The following is a 19576-nucleotide window of genomic DNA, read 5'->3' on the forward strand; positions in this document are numbered from 1 at the left end:
TTTAAATGTTTTTCATCTAATAATTTAAAAAACATATTTTTAAGATTACATATTGATTTAAAAACTTCCAGTTGAACCTATTATTTTAGAAAATAAAGTGTCAGAGGAAAAAACTACATTATTCAGCTGGACTGAGTTTTATCTGAAGAAGACAGTGTAAAAAGTATGAAATGATCTAGAACATGTTTAACATTTCTTAAAAGGGAAGGATTTTTTTAATGAATAATTGTAAGATTTAAAATATTTAAGAAATAGAGTTGTAAAAATGTGAGAAAAATATATGCTTTAGAGTATTTATAGAGACAATTATTTGCATAACTAATTTACCCACTACAGAGTAGTGGGTTACTAATATATGGCAGTATATACATATACTGCCATATAGAAGTAACCCTAGTAGTCCTAAAGTTCTGATCATATTAACTATTTAACGTCTGTACTCATGCTGTCATGAGTTTCTAATGGTTTTATTAATTTTGTTTGTGATAAATATTAATGTTTATCACCATCTTTTCTCCCCATATTTTTTGAAATGACATCAACTGCTATGGTAATTTATTATAAACACAAACTACTCATAAACACAAACATAATGTATTGAACCTGTACCCAACATTGTTTTACTTAAGAATTTACAAGAACTAGTTGTTAAATATGACTTTGGTCATTCATGTTTTACTTTTTTTTTACATTTTTCAGTTTTCATGAGATATTACTCATGAGAGTAATATCTCATTTACTATCTAGTAAATCTGAGTAATATCTTACTATCTAGTTTACATGAGATATTACAACCAAGTTATAAAAGATACAGTCTAATTTCTTACCATTACACATCTGCTTTAATGAGGAAGATTATATATAAATTATGAAATAAGATTTCAATCAAGATTATGCTCTTTCCACAGAATATAGACCCAATAATTACAGTTAGTCAGATAGTTTGTTTTAGTCTTAAATCATTTCAAAAACTAAGTAATTAATGGACTCAACTATATTACACCATTTTGTTATTTAAAATTCTGTTTTAATCTGATATTTAATGTGAATAATCATCATAAAATTTTTGTTTGATTGTTACCATAACACATGATATGCATACATTTGTACAGAACAAGGTATTAACAGAAATAATAATCTATAATTCTGTACTTGAATTATGTATTTTGAATTACTAATTGTTTTCTCTTATGTATTAATAAACTATAACTGATTGCTTTTACAGAAAGACTTGCAGAAAGTTTAAGGTTACCACAGGTTGTTCCTGGGGTTCAAGCCCAAGTATTTCTCTGTTTCCGAGTTTTATTATTGCGTATGTCACCACATCATGTGACTTCTTTATGGCCTGTAATTGTATCAGAGATGGTACAAGTAATGTTACATATGGAACATGAATTGTCCACAGATAGCGAAGAATTCAGGTTAGTTATTTTAATTTACTTTTTTTCCAGTATAGTAATTAATAGTAGTTGTGTTATTTGGATTGCATGATTACTTTAATAATTGTGTATATATAAATAAGATAATTCTTTTGCATCTTTTAGGTATTCTCCCATGCATCTTTGTATATTAATAAAAAACTTGTATTATAATGTTATGTTAAAACTTATTTCTTTATGTACAATCAATCTTTAGACGTAAATGTAATAAGTATGCAAAATGCAGTTTTAAATTCAACTCTTCTAAATCCCTGACGTTTTGGTACCATTAATAATAAATAATAAGACATTCATTACAAATACTTTGCTGTCTTTCTGGCACTTTGCTAGAAACATTTACACTAGTCATGTTAGTCAAGATCATATTGCTCTATTCTTACTATTAATGCATGATTTGATGCTATAATTCAATATATTTCTTGAGCAAACATGATTACTCTTTTCACAGACCTAAAAACTATTACTTACTACTTATGTTGTAGCTTATGCAGTTGCAACATGGCATTGAATTGATTACTCCTGTTTGTCACATCAGCAATACTACATTATATCTTCTGTTATAATAGATTCCTGTGATTGCACAATATTTCCAAGAACATTATGTTCATATTTCGAATGTAATTGTTTGGGCTTTTACAGTTTTTTTCATTGTAACACATTTTATCTAACTTTTGGGTTAGTGTTAGACCAACTCAAAAGTAATATGTGGTTCTGCAAAAAAGTGCATTACAAAACATGTCACTTTACAGTTGGGTCTAAATAAGAGTAAATTTTGATTTATTACTCAAGAAATATTGTATTTTAAACCATTCATGAGATAAAAAGTTAATAAAATTTCTATAATCTGTTCACTTTATATTTTTCTGCCCTGAGAAAAGTAAATTGCATGTATTCAGTAATAGCTTGCTTAAGAATGCTAGTTGGTTTCTTGAAATTACCAGTTAAAGCATATATGCTAATGTATGTGTAAAAGGAGTGATTAGGTTATAGCTTTTTTCTTTGAGATAAGCATTTAAATTTATAAGTTTTTATAAATTGTATAACTAAAAATTCAATTTAAATTAAAGAGTAATATAATGTTGGCTTTGATTTTTTGCACATAGTAAATTTAAGCTTATGTGTAGATATTAATGACCTTTTTAATTATTACTTTAAAGGTGAGGGCCATGTTTCATTTTGTGAATATTATTCCACTTGTTCCTCTGGAATCATTATCAAATTACATCTTGATATCATATTTTAGTAAGAGAGGAACTCCTTGTCAGTTCACACTTTATTTCAGTTTCCTATGTTTGACTTTTTTGTTTGTGTTGCTATCTTGAATTAATTGAAATTACTTTGTCGATTTTATTTTATATATTTTAAATTAAACTTTATAACAATGTTATACTTTGTACTAAATAGTAACATTAATATTAATAAGTCAATGAAGTAAAAGGTATACGTGAACGCATGTATGCATGCGTGAACTTTATTTTATTCTTTTTTTTTTTCAGTTACTAGATATTAATAAAAAATAATTATGCATTAGCCAAAAAATCATAGTCTAATCAGTATTCAAACCTGAAATTTAATAAGCGAGTTACTAGAACATTTTTACAACAAATGGTGTTTGCTCCTTTTTTCTGCATCAAATTAAACATTTTTTCAGACCTTTATAAAGGAGAAATTATATTAAATAATATTATATTATTGAAAAGAAATAATGAATGCATAAATACAGTTATAAAATATTACATCTTACTATGGTAGAATATCTAGTTGAAGTGAGTAACAAGAATGAATTGCTGCTACAATTTACAAAGGTTTTATTTTACTATAAAGATAGTATAGTTTTGTGTTTTTTTTTTTTTGTTTAATATAAAACCATGCTACTCTGAGAATATGATATTTTTGTACATTAATTATAATTTTAATGAAAAAATAGAATAAGTAGAAATTGGTATGTTCTCTGTCACAAGTTATGCACACATCAAGAACCTATCCTTAAAATATTTATAAAACTGTAAAAATGTTTCATTACAACTTCAGTTATGCAAGTATGCAATTCTCTCATCCTAAAAACTCTTACATTAGAAGATAATGTACTTTAAAATGGTAATATTTTTAATATATCGATGCCAAAATAGGCATTCATAATGGGATATAGGTGTCCATGCACAAATAAAATTGCATCTCATATTGAATGTATTAATAATTTTTGAGCAAACGTCAGTTCATTAACACGCATTGATAAATACGATCTACTGTAACTAATGTACATGTTACAAGGGTGAATCATATACAAACGGTAAATTTGTGTTATGAATATTATTAATAATATACACAATTCATATCTTCATCATTTCTCTATATAGTTTCCTGCATGAACTACATACTTTTGCCATTGATTTGGAAGCTTGAATATTCCTTGTTCATAAAAAGTTTGAGTACAAGTCGTCAACCAATTGCACACGTGCTCCTCGATATCATTGTTTTAGAATCTTTCCCCTCCAAGTGATTCTTTCAAGGGTGCACACAAAAAATAGTCACTGGAGGACAAATCTGGACTGTAGGTAGGGTGGTTGAGGATGTCCCATTGCATTTTTTTACAATTTATCCCTTGTCAAAATTGCAGTTTGTGGCCTGGCGTTGTCCTGAAGGAGGATGACATCTCTGATGTGCATACCCTGTCTTTTGTTTCGATAGGCGGCTTTTGTTGACTGTAGCAGCTGCCAGTAGTAAGCCAAATTCACCATTTGTTGAGTGTTGAGAAAATCAATGAGTAAAAAAACTCCCCTTGAGTCAAAAAAAATAGTTGCAAGAATTTCTCTGGCTGACAGACTGGTTTTGGCCTTCACTGGCAGCCCTCATACTTCCTTTGTCAATTCTTACTCTGCCATCCAGCTCAGAACTGCTTGCTACATAGAATAGCAAAATTACCATTTAAATTTGATTCACCCTCCTACTTAATATATATTAGTTGAAAATAAAAATATCTAAACTAGGATAAAATCAGTGTAGAACAGCTCATGCAGAAACAATAACATTTATTGCTTAACATTTTAGAGATATTCCCAATACACATTAAGCCAGTGAATTGTTATCACTACAACTAATTTTTAATCCATTTATTATACTTAATAATATTTATTATATATGTCATGGTAGTATGCAAAATACTCATCAGAATATAATTTTTACATTGACTTTGTGTAATGAGACCAGAATAAAATATGGATAGTATCAATTAATATTTTTTGTATTTCAGACAGTCATTATTAATTAAATAACATAAGATAATGATTCATTCAATTTTTCTTCAGAAAAATAGTCCTAGGAGTGAGTAAAAGAATTCATGAGTAACAGTAAACGTGCTTACTTTTACTCATGACTGTTAACTAATAAACAGTCATTTTTACCAAGGTTTATTCATTTAATATCAATATTATTAAAATGAAAAACAGCTTGTGTTTATGTCTGTTCTTTAAACTATAACTACATTTGATACTGATTATCAATTGTCATTAGAATATTCAGTAATTACTTGGGCAAATATGAAACAATATTAATGCAGCTCATGTATGTGGCAGCTTATCCTTTGTATTGGCCGTCTCTTATTTTGCTTCCTGTGGTTAATCCAAAATCTATAACAATTTAATTTTTTATTTAATTTGACTGAAATTTTTTTAATTTTATTTACTTAGTTTTATGAAAGTACTATAAAAAGAGGTAATAATGCATGTTAAAATTAAGATTATGATATTAGCATGTGGAGCATTTATTTTAATCCTGTATGTGTAAACTTCAATTTTGGTTATTTTGGTGAACAAAAAAATAAAAAAAATTAATACTCAATTTCTAACTTTACTTATAAAATATATGTAGAATGAGCTAGTGATTTAAACTTCGTTTATTTTTTATAATTTCTTTTTTAAATTACAAGTTGATATTTTTCGTTTTCTTATTTGATTCTTAGAGGAGGAAATATTTGTCTTATTAAAAACTAAATACTGCTAGTAGTTGTAAACAGAAAGTAGGTTATTGTTGAGGAAAAAATATTTTTCCATCTATTTTTTATGAAAGTGAAACAAATCACTTCAGATTAGTAAATAATTTATTGACAATTTTTTGGGATAAAAATTTGTTGCGACTATAAACAAAAGTTATTTTCAACTACAACATAATAGGTAGAAATACAAGATTTGTTCAAAAAATATCTGACCGTACTTTTTTCCTATCTAAAAGTATTTGAATACAAGCAGTAAATTTTGATAAACCGCAGCAATAGTATGTAGTGTATATGAGTGTTTTTTGTAACCTCATAGAGGTAAAAAAAAAAAGTAACATTTGTTATTCCATAGCAGCTTTATATGTTAATATAAGTCTATTGTCCCATCTTTATTTAATACATAATGATGAAATGTGTTGTTCAGTATATTGTATCATATTTTGCCTAAATCAAAAAAAATTTTAAGATTCGGCAGTTTTTCAGGAATGAAAATTCCTGAAAAACTGCCGGGGGATTACATAAATTGAAATTATCCAATCATAAAAAGTATTGGATTACATAAAATTGTACTACTCACTCATTTAAGTGGCATAGCAGTTTTCTAAATAGCTGAACTTCAGTGAGATCGTAACTTCCTTATGAGCATGATCTGATAATGATCTCTGGTATATAGATACTTCCCAAAAACCATTTCCACTGTAACAACTGTACTTACATTGTTACAGTGAAAGTCACCATCATTCTCAAGGCCAAAAAGCCAGACAAATGAGGAGCAAAATGAAAGATATGATGTGTTTTTTCTGCCATAGAGTTGTGCATTCAAATATGCACCAGAAGTCCACCAACTGACTATCAACAAATAGTAATATATGGAGATTATTTGTCGTCTTGGTGTTGCTGTTTGTTGCATGAGACTAGACTTGTATGAATATCACAAGTGGCAGTTGCAAAAAGATAATGCATCCATCCATTTTTCACATCTAATCCAGGATTTCTTGGTCTTGCACACAATTCCAAAGCTTTGCCTTTCTCCTTACTCACTAGATATGGCTTCTTGTCATCTTTAATTGGGCTTCAGCTGTAGATGTCACTGCTAGTGACAGCTGATTTCACAGCTAGTAGGATATATTGATCAACATAACAGCACAGCTGTCAATAGTCATTCCAAAAGAAGGCTACAAAAAAATTCTAAATAACTGGAAAGAATACGTGTTAAGAGTGTGGAGTCACAAAGAGAACTACTTCAAAGGATACTAGGGATGGAAGCCACATGATGTTTTTTTTTCATACCCTGTGATCAGATACTTCTTGAACTTCATTGTCCTGTATAGAGTAATAGGTATATGTACAGGTTCCACATAGTTCTCCTGGGACTTTCATAATCTATTCTACTTATGAAAATAATGGAAAAATATATATAAACATATGTTTTAAATGCTTGTTTGTTAGCTATGGCTAGTGCAAGATTTGCTCTAATTTCAGCTGCCCCAGTGAAATGAGATTGTACTGAAATTTTTAGGACGTTATGAAAGGAGCAGAATTAGTAATTTCTTATGGTTTTTAACCTGAAAAATCGAATAAAATAAGTCTCAGAACCTTATCATTAGTAGTTTTTGAAAAATCTGGGTGGAAAACCAATAAAATGGGGTAAAAACCCCTATTTTGTTTGTTTGACATACAATAACTTTGTTAAATGGGTAATAAACACATAAAACTTTTAAACAAAAATTATAGAGAATTTAATTCTCAACAAAATTATGTAAGATAAGTTGAATAAAACAAACGTTATAAAAATAAAAATTTTATTTAGAAACTAAATAATTAATAAAATTATTAAAAATAAATAATTAAACTAAACTGGATTATATGTACCAGTTTATTATAAATGTTAAAAAATGAGCCCGCCATTTTGAACACATTTCTTGGCATGCTTCTATACTGCTTATGAGAATGTATTTTTGTTTTGTATGCAATATTTTTCATCCATCCCCAGACACAAAAATCTAAAGATGTTTGATCAGCCAATATTGATTGCCAGGAATGTGGACCTCCTTGACCAATCCATTTCTCAGGGAAACTATGATTTAAGTGACTGGAAATGGCAACAAGAGAAGGGTGTAGGGTGCACCATCATGCTGGAAGTATACTTTGCATCTCAGTGCTAGAGGAACATCAATCAGCCGCAGCAATTTTTCTTGAAGAAAGTAAGTAGACCTCAGATTCAAGCAGCCAGGTAATTTGAACGATCCAAACAACTGATTGTGAAGAAGGACACACCATACATTGATGCTAAATCGATGTTGAAAATTGCCTTCCACCATTTCATGAGGATTTACTAATGCCCATGTATGCTCATTGTGTAAGTTGTTGACATCATCTTCAGGGAAATTTGTCTCTTATTGATGAACAAAACATACTTGTAGAGTTGTCGATTTGTATTTCACCAGTTGCAGAACTCCAAGCAAAGCAGACCATCTCCTGGGTGTAGATGTTGAACTGGCTGTTTATGATAAGGATAAAACTTGTTTGTTTTTTTTTCAAGTGTCCTCCAAACTATTGAATATGGAACTCCGATCTGCTTAGAAAGACGTCGTGTAATGACACCTGCACTGCGCTGAACTGCATAATAATTTCATCAATAACAGCTGGTTGGACAGATTATTCCTAGCTGGTACAATTACTAGGTAGTGAAACTGTTACCTAAAGATTGAGAAAAGTTGCTCTAATTGTTTTGGGATCTGTAATTCAGAAAACTTATTTCATATTCGATTGCAGCAGCTGTAGCATTATCATTACACACACCCATATCAGCATATTCCTCTGCTGTAAATAAGTATGGCATACTTTAATGGCAAACTGATCACCTTCATATTAAAATTCACAGAAAACCCTCGCCAATGAAGCACAGTTCACAGCATCTGATATACTTAATGTATCTTACAAAAAGATTTAAACATTAATAGAGTATTGTGCATTGTTGATCAGCTGTTGTTATTATTTTATTGCCAATTTTGAAATAGTAATTTTTCAAATAATTTATTGAATTTCTATCATTAGTAAAATAAATTACTAAGTAATTTTTATTTATTTAGTTTTTTTTACAATTGTATAATTTCCAGTTTTTTTTATAAGTTTTTAACAGTAAAGTTTGTTTTTAAAATTATTTCACATCACCAAAAAAAAAAAAATTGGTTTTATTTACATTAAATAAGTACTTTTCTGACAAGTCTAGTAATTTGTACTGTTTCTATATAAAATTTGAATTTTTCTAATGGTTTTATTCAACCTATCTTACACCATTTTGTTCAGAATTAAATTCTCTACAAGTTTTGTATATAGGTCTATGTGTTTATAACCCATTTAAAACATCAAATATAAAAAACAGGGGTTTTTACCCCATTTTATTGGTTTTCAACCCAAATTTCTCAAAAACTGATACTAAGGTTCTTAGACTTATTTTATGTGATTTTTCAGGTCAAAACCCATAAGAAATTATTAATTTTATCCTTTAAATAACATCCTAAAAATTTCAGTACGACCTCATTTCACTGGGGTAACTGAAATCCAAGCGAAATCTTTCACTAGTTGTAACTTGCAAATAAAGCATTTTAGGACATATGTTTACGTGAACTTTTTCCATTATTTTCATGAGTGGAGTTGGTTGTGAAAGTCCCAGGAGAACTTTGTGCTACACCTGTTTATTATATATATATATATATATATATATATATATATATATGTATATAAACTTACTAAAATATAAGTGCTAGAAATCAATGAGGGACTCATGTATAGGGTTAATGGCAGGCTATTTACTGTGGTGATAGATTTCTTTGACAAAAGTTTACAAAAATTGATGTGTCATGCAGTAATTTCATGAGTGTGGGTGACAGCTAATAGAGAAGTAATATGTGTGTCTGTATTGGTGTGACCTTTGAATATAACTATTCTTTAAATAAATTAACATTTAATATAATCCCCCTTACCTGCACATTGATACCTTCTCTAGATCTTTTGGCTTACTTGGAAGCCATCATCAGGAATTAAATTAATACATTAAAGTCAAAGGTTAAAAATCATAATTAAAAACAGTCATGACTGGCCCTGGTCCTAATAATATTCTGTATAGGATCTCTATAGTATACTAGTAGGACCGGAACAGTCATGACTGTTTTTAACTTTGTTAGGACGCACGTTAAGTTAGGAAAACTGGTGCTAATTATATAGATATTTCAACAACACAAGAACTGCCTAAATCTTTTTTAAAAATTTAAGTAAAATTATATTTTGAATGTGGCCAGGTATTCTCCATTATCATAAAATACAAGTACATTGCTTTTTTTGTATATATGCGTAATCTATTATAAATTATCAAAATTGTTTTCAGTTTTTATTTAAATTTAAAACAGGCTGTGTGTATAATAATATTAAATAGGTGGTCTGCATGTATTTCTGGTGTGCCTTTTGTTTTATTTTATTATTTAATTAAAAACAAAGCAAAACCAAATATAAAACCTCTCCCCCCCTCTCTCTCTCTCTCTCTCTCTCTCTTTCTCTCTCTCTCTCTCTCTCTCTCTCTCTCTCTCTGTGTGTGTGTGTGTGTGTGTGTGTGCCACACATACACTACACTTATAAAAACTGAAGATTAAAAATTTATGATACATATATAATAAATAAAATACTGTTTTTTTAATTTGTTTATTTTAATATAATTTTTATTCATTCCTTCTGAATTTTTGTATCAAAAATTTTGTTTGAATTAAAGCAAAGCAAGCTGAAAATGAAGTTTTGGAAGGAACAGTTTATAAATAAATTACTTAAAAAAGAGCAAAAAACATGAAAAAAATAATGCACACGTCTTGTTACACATGCACTGTCATTGAACTCAACCTGATAACTGAAGTAAAATGGTTCCCAATCGCATATCAGGAATTCCCACCCCAAAATGATTGAAAGAACATCTCCTGCCATCTCTTGGAATTTATGTAACTGTGTGAAGAGAAATAGTCAGTCACATTCGGATACTCATATATGGGTTTCTGCCCACGAAGGGTTAACAAGCTATTTTAACAAAATGAATAATTATTAGAATTATTAATACAGAAATATGTAAGTCAATAATAAATATCAAATTGTTCTAAATATTTTCCAAGATTGTGATACATCACTAGTTAAGGTACCAAACAAATGTGATAATAGTTCCATTATAAAGAATATATAGTCAACTTTATGATTTATAAAGTATTAACTGAAAACGCTGCTTGTAGATATTAATTGAAATAAATTTTACTGTTGATGAAATAGAATTACTTTAAATAAAAAAGAGGTGCTGCGATTTTTTTTAAGTCAAATTATATTTTCTATAAAAATGCATTGTTTAGACACTTATTTAACAGATTAAATATTGAACATTTGTATGAAATAATAAGGAAAACAACAATAACAAATTAATAAGAAAATAGATATAGTGAATATAATTTAAAATTAGAATCATTTATGAAAAAATAGTAACAGTAAAAATCAAAAACTATAATGTTAATAATTGGAAGACATTTTTTACAGAATATTTTAATGTTATAAGATTACAAAAATATTTAGAAAAGGAAAGGATCAAATTTAAAAATAGTGTTAAACAGATATCAATACTGAGAATCAACAAATCAAATACCTCTACTCACTGTTTAAAAAACAAATGGACACTAGATAAACAAATAATGTAAATTTTTTTGTGTATGAACAAAAAAAAAATGAAAATTTGTATAAAGATCTAAGTATTACTAAAAATAACAAATTGGAGAATGAACAGACTCAAAAAAGCTAAGCAGTAAATAATAATAATATGTTTAAATGAGTAATTAAACAAAGTTAAGTATGTTATGATTACCTCATATACAAGATTTTATTTATTACTTAGAAGCAAACCTTTAGCAAAAAATTTAAAAAATGTTTTGTATCAAAATTATATCAGATTTTGTTTACTTTAATTTTTTATCCCTGTCCTGAATTTCTAGCATGTACAACATACTAAATCATAAAAACTATCCCTTCCAGTGGAGGAAGGAAACTTGTTTGAAATTTCAAAAAAATTTCAAAGTTATTATATACCATTTTATTTCCTTTAAATTTCATCACTTGAGTTTTTTTGCTAACATTTTTCCCGAGTGTGAAATAAAGGAAGATTTTATCAAGAGGAGTAGTTATAATTTTTTGTCTCATTAGTTTTTTTTTTCTTATAAAGTGTATCCTGAGTTAGTAAATAAGAAAAAAATTACTTTTTTATCAAGAGTGGTAGCACATTGGAAAATATTCCAAATGAAAAAAATATCTGATATCACTTAAATAACTGACCATGCATTTTTAGAAAAAGTTCATCTATAACTTTCAAATCAGGTTATGCCACTCAAAATTTTGCTTCATTGCTTTGTTCATCTGTGTTGATGAACATGATATGTGATTTTATGTGTTGATTCATTCTGCTTTGTTGTTTATATTCCATTATATATAATAAGTTAGTTTAATTTTCTATGGAAAAAATCTGATGTGGACACCACATGACTTCCTTGTACAACTATTAAATTACATATAGACATTTTTAAAAAAAATGAAAAGTATATAAAATTAAATCTTATTATCAGATTGAAGAGAAGATAATAAATATAAAGAGGAAGAAAACATTAAGACCAAGGAAAGAATAAGAAAATTAAGAGAGGATGAGAATATAAAGAAAGAGAAAATTTGAAAATTAGAGAATATGTACACAAATTAAGATCAGAAGAATTGTATCAAACCAAAGAGTGATTAATGATTGGCAACAAAAAACAAACGAAATGATGATCGACTTTGGGAGAATATTGTCCAACAATATCAGAGGAGTAAACCCACCAGGTTGGTCTAGTGGTGAACGCATCTTCCCAAATCAGCTGATTTGGAAGAAGATGAGAGTTCCAGCGTTCAAGTCCTAGTAAAGGTAGTTACTTTTATTTGCATTTGAATACTAGATCGTGGATACTGGTGTTCTTTGGTGGTTGGTTTTCAATTAACCACACATCTCAGGAGTGGTTGAACTGAGACTACAAGACTACATTCATACATACACTTATTCATCCTCTGAATACCTGAACAGTAATTTCCGGAGGCTAAACAGAAAAAAAGAAAGAATATAAGAGGAGTAATGAACTAAAAGATAAGAATTTTTCGCACTTTATTAAAGATAGGGCATGCTCAGCATATATGTTGTTCTTTTGAGGGTCTATTTTTCACTCACTCTGTTAGTTAACTCTAATGTAGATAAAATTAAACAGAAATCCCAGAATAATTAAATAAAATTAAACAGAAATTAAACTAGAAAATCCAAAAATAATACAATTCTAAATTACAATTTTCAATTAATATTAAATAATCAGATGTTTCACCAAATTTATTACATAAACACATACGTAATAATGCCTATTAAATTATATATACACATTTCTAAAAGTCCATAAAATTTAATTTAACTAATAACTTCTGATTTTTTTCATGCTCTTTTTATTGTTATTATTGAATAATTATTTAGTATAAAAATTATTTTACAATCACAGGTTAATAATTATTAATAAATCAATATATTTATTTAAAAAAAAAAGAAATGTTAAAAAAATAAAAAAGTAGATTAAGTGTAATTTGAATCAATTCTGCAGTCTTGATCTATAAGTCTTCGTCTTATAGATCCAAATATTGCATTTGGGTATAACTCTGGAATCAATGAAAATAAGTACTACTTATGTATGATATATCTTGAAAAGCTCTCAATGAGGGCTTATTACTGCAGTTAAGAAAAAGTCCAGGCTTTTTTTGGACACTTTTGGTTCAGTCGATTGCAGCCAAAAAGAGAGGTGCACAACTAGATGTTACAACAGCCCTAAATCCAAAATTTCAACATACTACGGCTAATCTTTTTGAGTTACACGAGATATGTTCATACATACATACATATGTATGTACGTATGTACAGACGTCATGCCAAAACTAGTAAAAATGGATATTTCCTTTGAAATCTGAAAGCTGAAATTTTTCGCGATCAGAATACTTCCTTTACTTCGTACAAGTAAAAAAATAACTTTATTATGGGATTGTGAAATTTTTGAAAAATTACTTGAATATAATTATATCCCAAATTCAGCTGTAATGAAATAAAATAAATTTATAAAATACAAATGGCAATACTTGCATTCATCAGTAAGGAACAAATTTTAATTATATCGAAATTCAAGAAACATGAAAATAAATGATTTTTTCTTCATTTGATTAAATAATGTAACAAAATGAGATTAACTTTAAAATAATATACAAAAAATACATCTGGATCTGACCTATCGATTTCCAAGATATTTACAGCAATAAAAAACAGCAGCACATTCATCAAGACTAGTGAATTTAATTCAAATTTAAATAGCTTATTTAAATACCATAGAAAATCATGTCAGTTACCTCTTTGCAGTATTAAGCTGGCACCATAACTAATAGCAATTATGTTCTTGGTAGAGTTGTGTCTGTACCTGGTGTCAACAGAGGGCTCTGATAACTGTTTTGGGATTGCACAAAGGGCTGAACTAATAGTTGAGGTGGCTTTTGGGTAAATTTTAATTTGTTATTATTCAAATATAATACCAAGCACAAAAATATAAATGTGAAAATCAAAAGATAAAATACTATTACAATTGTAAGTCAATTTTTCAGTAATTTACTAATCTTTGTGTATTTACACTTTAAAACTGTTACTATTAGTTTAATTTGAAACTTCTGTATGGATTTTATTTTTGTGGTTATTTTTATACCATCTAATTCAGTAATAGTTCTGAACTTTTTATTATTCTATATATATTTAAACTCTGTTAAATAAACCATCTAGTACAGAATATTGAGATATCTTATGTTAATTTTTCATAAAAGTACTTTTGCGGGATCCCGCATCCTCAGCCGTGATTGAAATAATTCTGTTATTGCTTACAGCTGTTATAAGCAAGGGATGTGTTTTAAGGATCCAGCAAAAGTACTTTCATGAAAAATGAAGGTAAGATATGTTTAATCTCAATATTCTGTACTAGGTAGTTTATTTAATATAATTTAACAGTACAAAGGAGTAATACGAATCTTAAATAAATTAATTTCATTAAAGTAATATATATAGATGTAACTAATATGTAGTTTATATACTAACAAAAATGTTTATTTCCAAACAAAGAACGGTGTACAAATAATTGAATTTAAATTTTACAAATTCATGTAATGGAATTTTTTTCATATTAATATTAAATAAGAAAGGACCAAGGAAAATATCATAGACAGTGATCTAAGTAAGCCAGGCTGGTGTAGCATAAATTTCCCGCTTTAAACAAATGTATAAATTGTATTAAATAAAATTAATTTGTTAAGTACAACATACAAATAATAATTTAGTACTAATAGTTGGTTTAAACCATTATTTAAACCAGTCAAAAACATTTTGCTCAAATAAAAATGTTTATTGTTTAAAATTCTGATAATTTTTTGGATGACAACATTAATACTTAATATTATACAGATTTTCTGTTAAATGCACCAATCTTATTTTGAGAAATATGTCATTTTTAAACAGTTGTTAAATTTAGTAAACTGAAAAATAAAATCAAGATGAGAAAATTTAAGAAATTTAAAATATAGATTGTAACTTATTGTAATTTAAATGTAATAGCTTAAAGATGTATATTTAGCTATATAATATTTTGAATGTTATGATATTATAAAGGGCTTGTTTTGTTTTTGATTGATAAGGGTATTTTGTTTGTTTGTTTTTGCTATTTTCCAATTCTACTTGTGGGGTTTTCGCTTTCTACTAACCAACAAATGTAATTCACTACATATTGTACACATTGTATTGCGTTTTGGTTGGTGTTTTGGTGTTGGTTTGCGATGTTGATCAAATTTGGCTGAGAAGAAGAAATAACAGGTATGAGTAATTTAAAATTATTTTTTTCTAAATCTTTTCATGCTTAATATTTTTATCTGGGTTCTTGGATGTTGTTTTAATTTTATGTATTTATAACTGTTCTGAGATTTTGATCAAACATATAACTTTTTTTATAGTAAGAGTTATTAGTATTTTTTTTTTTTTAGTAGTGGGTTATGAATATCAATTTCTGCACCTTATCTTTTTTTTCTTTGTTCAATGAAGATTGCTTTTGAGAAATGGTTATTACCATTATATATTTGATAGTAATTTGTTTTATGCTAACCATTAAAATTTTTTTTGTTAAGAACCCAATTTATCTGAACTTGATAAGTTTCAGATAATTCTGATGTAAGTCATTTTAAAATTACATTATATGAAACAAATATTTTATGAATATGTTATTTTTATTAATAAATGGATTTTGTTGATTAAATCAAAAATCATTTTAGTGTATAAAATTATAAACTGTTAAAATTTAATTATTAAAAATTATGTACAGTTCGTATTATTAAAACTCTCATTAAACATAAAATGAAATGTATACACGATCAAAAATTAATTATATTTATTTTTAATTTTGTTACTATTACTTGTAATAATGTCAAAAATAATCTTTTTCAAGCAAAACAAGAGAAATAAACAAAAGCAAAAATAAAATTACATAAGTACAAAATTAAGATTAAACACGCTGTGATTAAAGAGAATAACTAAAGACTAGCATTACTGTTCCTAAGAGTATGCTATTCTACATTGAATACAGATGTGTTGTACATTTAGTGTTAGAATATAAATTCTATTTAAAAATATCCATATTGGCAATATAAGCCTGAAATTGAGCAATGTAGTCATATGCAGCTAGGCAAGGATTGACGTTAGAACCTACTGTGCATCCTACATAAGTTGTATGTTCCCTGTTCTTATGATTTGCTCTTAATACTATTTTATTCTTTTACTTGTGAACATGGTTGTTATGATTGACATGTTGCTAAAAAGACTAATATTTCATTGGAAAAGAAAACAATCCCAGGATGTAAGATCTGAGGAAGAGGATGGCTGAACTTTTGAATTTGATGCTTCTTAAGAAATTGCTGGACAAGATGTGATTCATGAGCAGATGTGTTTTCTTGGTATACTTGCCACTCATGCAATGCTAGCCACTAGAGAAAAATTTTCATAAATGTTGATGCAATCCTTCTCATGCATTCCTTGAATTGGTGGAGCATATTGATGATTTATGATTCCCTAATAATAAAAAATAAGTAAATAATGCCTTTCAAGTATCATCTTGACTGGATCTATGCTATGCGTTTTCTTGGGACAATTCATTCTTTTCTTGCTGGAGAGTTTGGGAACTTTAGTTTCATGATCATTCCCATAAACCAATAAATCACCATTAATGATTTTTTTAAATGTTTTATTTTTGAAAGCATTCAAGCAGAACAGATCAGTAGCAGTTGAAAGACTGACCTGTTAATGGTCAGTACCAGCCAAATCTTGGCTGGTGTGCTTTCATGCCTAAAATTTTTGTAAAAATTTACTGAACTGAAACAAAATTTTAAATAACTCACAAATATTGATTCAGTGAATTTCTAGCATAAGAACATGATAAAGTGGTTATCAATTTTGCTTCTTAAAGGCCTGCCAGACTGATCATCACTCTTAACCCTTTCATGGTCATCCTCAAAATGTTTATATTACACATAAACTTCTATGTGGAAAATCTTCCCTATAGACCGCTTGTAAATTTTCATTTGTGCAAAGTGTGTGTCTGGACATTTCACAAAGTTTTTTACAATTACAGACATATATAAGGTAATCATTGAGCAAGTATAATAGATTGTAATACCAACCTCTGCCCAGCAGCATTTGACTATATCACTCTGTTTCAAATTTATGCTACAGTCTGATAAAAAAAGAACAACAGGCACTTAGTCACCCAGATATTTATTTTAGTAGACTTCTAGCAAAAGTGTTATATAAAAATGTCTATTTATAAGTAATTGGTTTTTTTTTGTATTTATAAATACTACTAATGAAAAAATTAATAATAATATCGAAATTCATTTTTGATTTACAATTATAAATTTCAAGAAAGTTTTTTGTTTATAAGTTTGTTGCTGATAGTCGTGTCAGATAAATGGACGTTGCTTTTGAACATTACATTTTTCTTATGGACTCACTATTATTAATTTTCAATCATTTTTAGGTATTGGGTGATTTATTATTATTTTAATGGCTATAGACATTCTTAAGTTTTCCCAAGACAAATTTTTAAATTTCAGTAAGAAATTATGCTAATAAATTTTATAGTATAAATAGTTATGAAAAAATATGTATTAATGGCAAATTCATTTGTTAATTAATTTTTTGGGGGGATTTATTGTACCTTAGCCTTGTCAAGGTATCAACACTTCAGTTCTCATAACTGTTCTTAGCTGTTTCAGGTTCTAGACAAAATATGCTTATAATTACATCAGCTCCAGTTCTTTCTTTGTTTCCCAACAATTTGCATTCTTTTCTCATAGGTATAAGCATTTGATAAATTAAAGCAACTTTCCTTTTTAAGTAAAGAAGACAGATTCATGATCAAAGATTAAAAAAATTTTGAGTGATATTTTTGAATTAGTGATATAAACACCAGACTTTGTATGCTGAACAGAGGATACTGCACAAAAACAGCTGCTGAGAAATGGAAATATACATCCACTACTGAGTGTTTAAATTGCTATCTTAACTTTTCAGAATAATTTTAAATGATTATTTATTTTAATTATAATATTATAATCGTATCTTTATCTTTGCTTGTTGCAAAACTAACTCATTTTCCAGTTATTTATATGGATATTGATAGTCGAACAAGTCTTTTTTTTAACAAAACCACCTTGGTATTTCAGTGCTTACACAATTAACTGATGTATCAAGATCACATATTTATTCATAGCTTGGGTATGATATTTTTCCAAAGCCAAAAATCATCTCATTACCAGTGTAGAAGTAAAAGCTCTTCTAGGAATGGTCTATTAAAAAAAAAAAAAAAATTAGTAATTATAGTTTTTATTGATGTCATGATATTGTGACATTGATTTGTAATTGTGAAGATGCTTTTCATCAATTATTTACATTTATGAATACAAAAAATTATTAGATTCTCTTCATCAGTAAAGTATTTAAATGTTTATTTTAAAATAAGTAATTTGTGTATATGTGTTTAGTTCAGTAAAAATGTATTTAATTTTTGCAAGAGTTTAAAATTCCAGTTTTTTTTTTGTCTTCAGTCATTTGACTGGTTTGATGCAGCTCTCCAAGATTCCCTATCTAGTGCTAGTCGTTTCATTTCAGTATACCCTCCACATCCTACATCCCTAACTATTTGTTTTACATATTCCAAACGTGGCCTGCCTACACAATTTTTCCCTTCTACCTGTCCTTCCAATATTAAAGCGACTATTCCAGGATGCCTTAGTATATGGCCTATAAGTCTGTCTCTTCTTTTAACTATATTTTTCCAAATGCTTCTTTCTTCATCTATTTGCCGCAATACCTCTTCATTTGTCACTTTATCCACCCATCTGATTTTTAACATTCTCCTATAGCACCATATTTCAAAAGCTTCTAATCTTTTCTTCTCAAATACTCCAGTATAATTTGTAAAATTTGTTAAAAAAAAGATTAAAATAATCATGAACCATCAGATTATTGAAACAGTCCTTTCTCTTTATAATACAGTTATAAGACACTTAAGACAAGTTCTGAATTCTTTACTATCTGTTATTAAGAATCAAAAGTGATACATTAAAAAAAATGTTACACAAAAACAACATCGTTGACATCTTTCATTGTTGCATCTTCAGTAGGTAATAGCCAAACTGTCAGATGTTCTTGTATAAAGCTGTCTGTTAAGCTCTAACCTTAACCTGAATATTTTAATTCAGATCTAAGCTATATTTTTCTATTTGTCCTAAAAATAAAAACAATAATAAAATCATTATTATTTCTTCAACATGATTTGTTTTATTTTTTGATTTGTTGTTTTTGTATGAAAACGTTCATTTTTAGTAAATATTGAAATTTCATGACTTGTACTAAAAACTTCATTTTTTAATGAATTTATCTTACATAAAAAGTTATTCCTTCTTTAGTGTTATGTAACTCAATATTCACTTTTTACTTAACATA

The 19576-nt window shown here is 27.8% G+C and overlaps 1 protein-coding gene across 1 annotated transcript in view; it reads left to right on the top strand.

Annotated features, from left to right (window-relative positions):
- LOC142322288 (protein DOP1 homolog) overlaps positions 1 to 19576 on the top strand; it is a 236467-nt gene that overhangs the window by 206945 nt on the left and 9946 nt on the right. The window contains exon 29 of the mRNA XM_075361200.1: positions 1226 to 1421. Coding sequence (XP_075217315.1) covers positions 1226 to 1421 — 196 coding nt within the window. The remainder of the gene's footprint in view (positions 1 to 1225; positions 1422 to 19576) is intronic.

The sequence above is a fragment of the Lycorma delicatula genome, chromosome 3 (assembly GCF_047948215.1).
Source record: "Lycorma delicatula isolate Av1 chromosome 3, ASM4794821v1, whole genome shotgun sequence".
In the NCBI taxonomy this organism is placed as follows: Eukaryota; Metazoa; Arthropoda; class Insecta; order Hemiptera; family Fulgoridae; genus Lycorma; species Lycorma delicatula.